This window comes from Oratosquilla oratoria, chromosome 12 (genome assembly GCF_046742065.1).
Source record: "Oratosquilla oratoria isolate Oo_2021 chromosome 12, ASM4674206v1, whole genome shotgun sequence".
Taxonomy (NCBI): Eukaryota; Metazoa; Arthropoda; class Malacostraca; order Stomatopoda; family Squillidae; genus Oratosquilla; species Oratosquilla oratoria.
In genome coordinates this window covers 70,076,257-70,077,425 of record NC_134788.1, presented here as the reverse complement: position 1 = coordinate 70,077,425, position 1,169 = coordinate 70,076,257, and the positions used below count along the sequence as shown (strand labels likewise).

Sequence of the window (1,169 nt, the reverse complement as noted above, 5' to 3'; positions counted from 1 at the left end):
TTTTATCAGGATGTTTCCAAGACAACAAATGTATCGATAGGGACGGAATGTGCGTGGATCATGTTGATAATCCCCGAGACATAATCGATATCAACCTGTGTGGCAGTAATTGCACGTGCGTTAAAGGTAAGTAGGGTTAATTGTTTCATAACATCAACATGACCCACCACAGCTTGTCAGTCTTGCATAAACTAACGTCCCCAGCGTGGACATGTCTACGTGTCTTCACTGCAGATACTTCCATTCATGCTGTTCAAAGGGGGAACTGATTTGACCGAATACACTTTCATTACATCCATATCAGTAACAACGAAACCAACATGATGACATGCTTTTCTCTACTACCACCAGACCTCAGAAGGTGTCCTCAGGAAAAACCGTGTACACAAGTGGGAGGGCGATGCATAAACCGGCGTAAAGAAAAATGCACTCTGGACGAGTATCGTGACTCGAGTCTATGCCCCAGCAGGCCCGTCTGCGTCTGCTGCATAAGTAAGAACATTTGTGTGCTCATTCGTGATGTCAATGACTCCAATTTAGCCTTGTGTTAACTGGCCGTCACTGAGTGTCCATGATTGCAGTGATCCTTAGTATAAATGAATGAGGTGTTGATTGTTATATATTGTTTTGGCAGAGTGCATGCAAGACAGGAGATGTCAAGAGAGATCCGGAATGTGCGTGGGCGAGGTTGTAGATCAAGCAGATGTAATCCCTGGCAAATGGTGTCGGACCGGCTGTACATGCGTAAGAGGTATGGAGGCTTATAAAGATTTCACATTCATTACAGTCGCATGTTTGTACAGTCGTGTGGTAGACGAGGAGATGAGAGCACCACTTTTGGAAGTGATGGTCTAACCCCGACCAGGACATGGTGACAGTAGGGTCAAATAGTCCGAAGTCCAGGTCCGCTTCCACTGTTCTTTTATTCTCCCTGCAGAGCCATCCTTCCCTCCCACTAACACTAACCCCGTTAAATTGGGTGTTTTTACCTGGATGATCCCATCACCTCATACCTCCGAGAGTTATTATGACTAGAAATCTAAAAGGAAAAAGAAAACATCATGTCTCCGTCTGAATTTCATTTACCATTATGGTTCAACTTGTGTAAAAGAATAGTAATCAAAACAATTACCTTTACAGCACCATCTACATCGACACAGTCGTCTACT

At 44.1% G+C, this 1,169-nt stretch overlaps 1 protein-coding gene across 1 annotated transcript in view; it reads left to right on the top strand.

Annotated features, from left to right (window-relative positions):
• The first annotated feature begins 645 nt into the window (after positions 1-645).
• Positions 646-1,169, top strand: part of LOC143030503 (uncharacterized) — a 3,664-nt gene continuing 3,140 nt past the window's right edge. Inside the window, exons 1-2 of the mRNA XM_076193654.1 lie at positions 646-751; positions 1,141-1,169. The exon at positions 1,141-1,169 is cut by the window's right edge and continues 58 nt beyond it. Of these exons, the coding sequence (XP_076049769.1) occupies positions 673-751; positions 1,141-1,169 (108 nt within the window). The 5' untranslated portion in view covers positions 646-672. The remainder of the gene's footprint in view (positions 752-1,140) is intronic.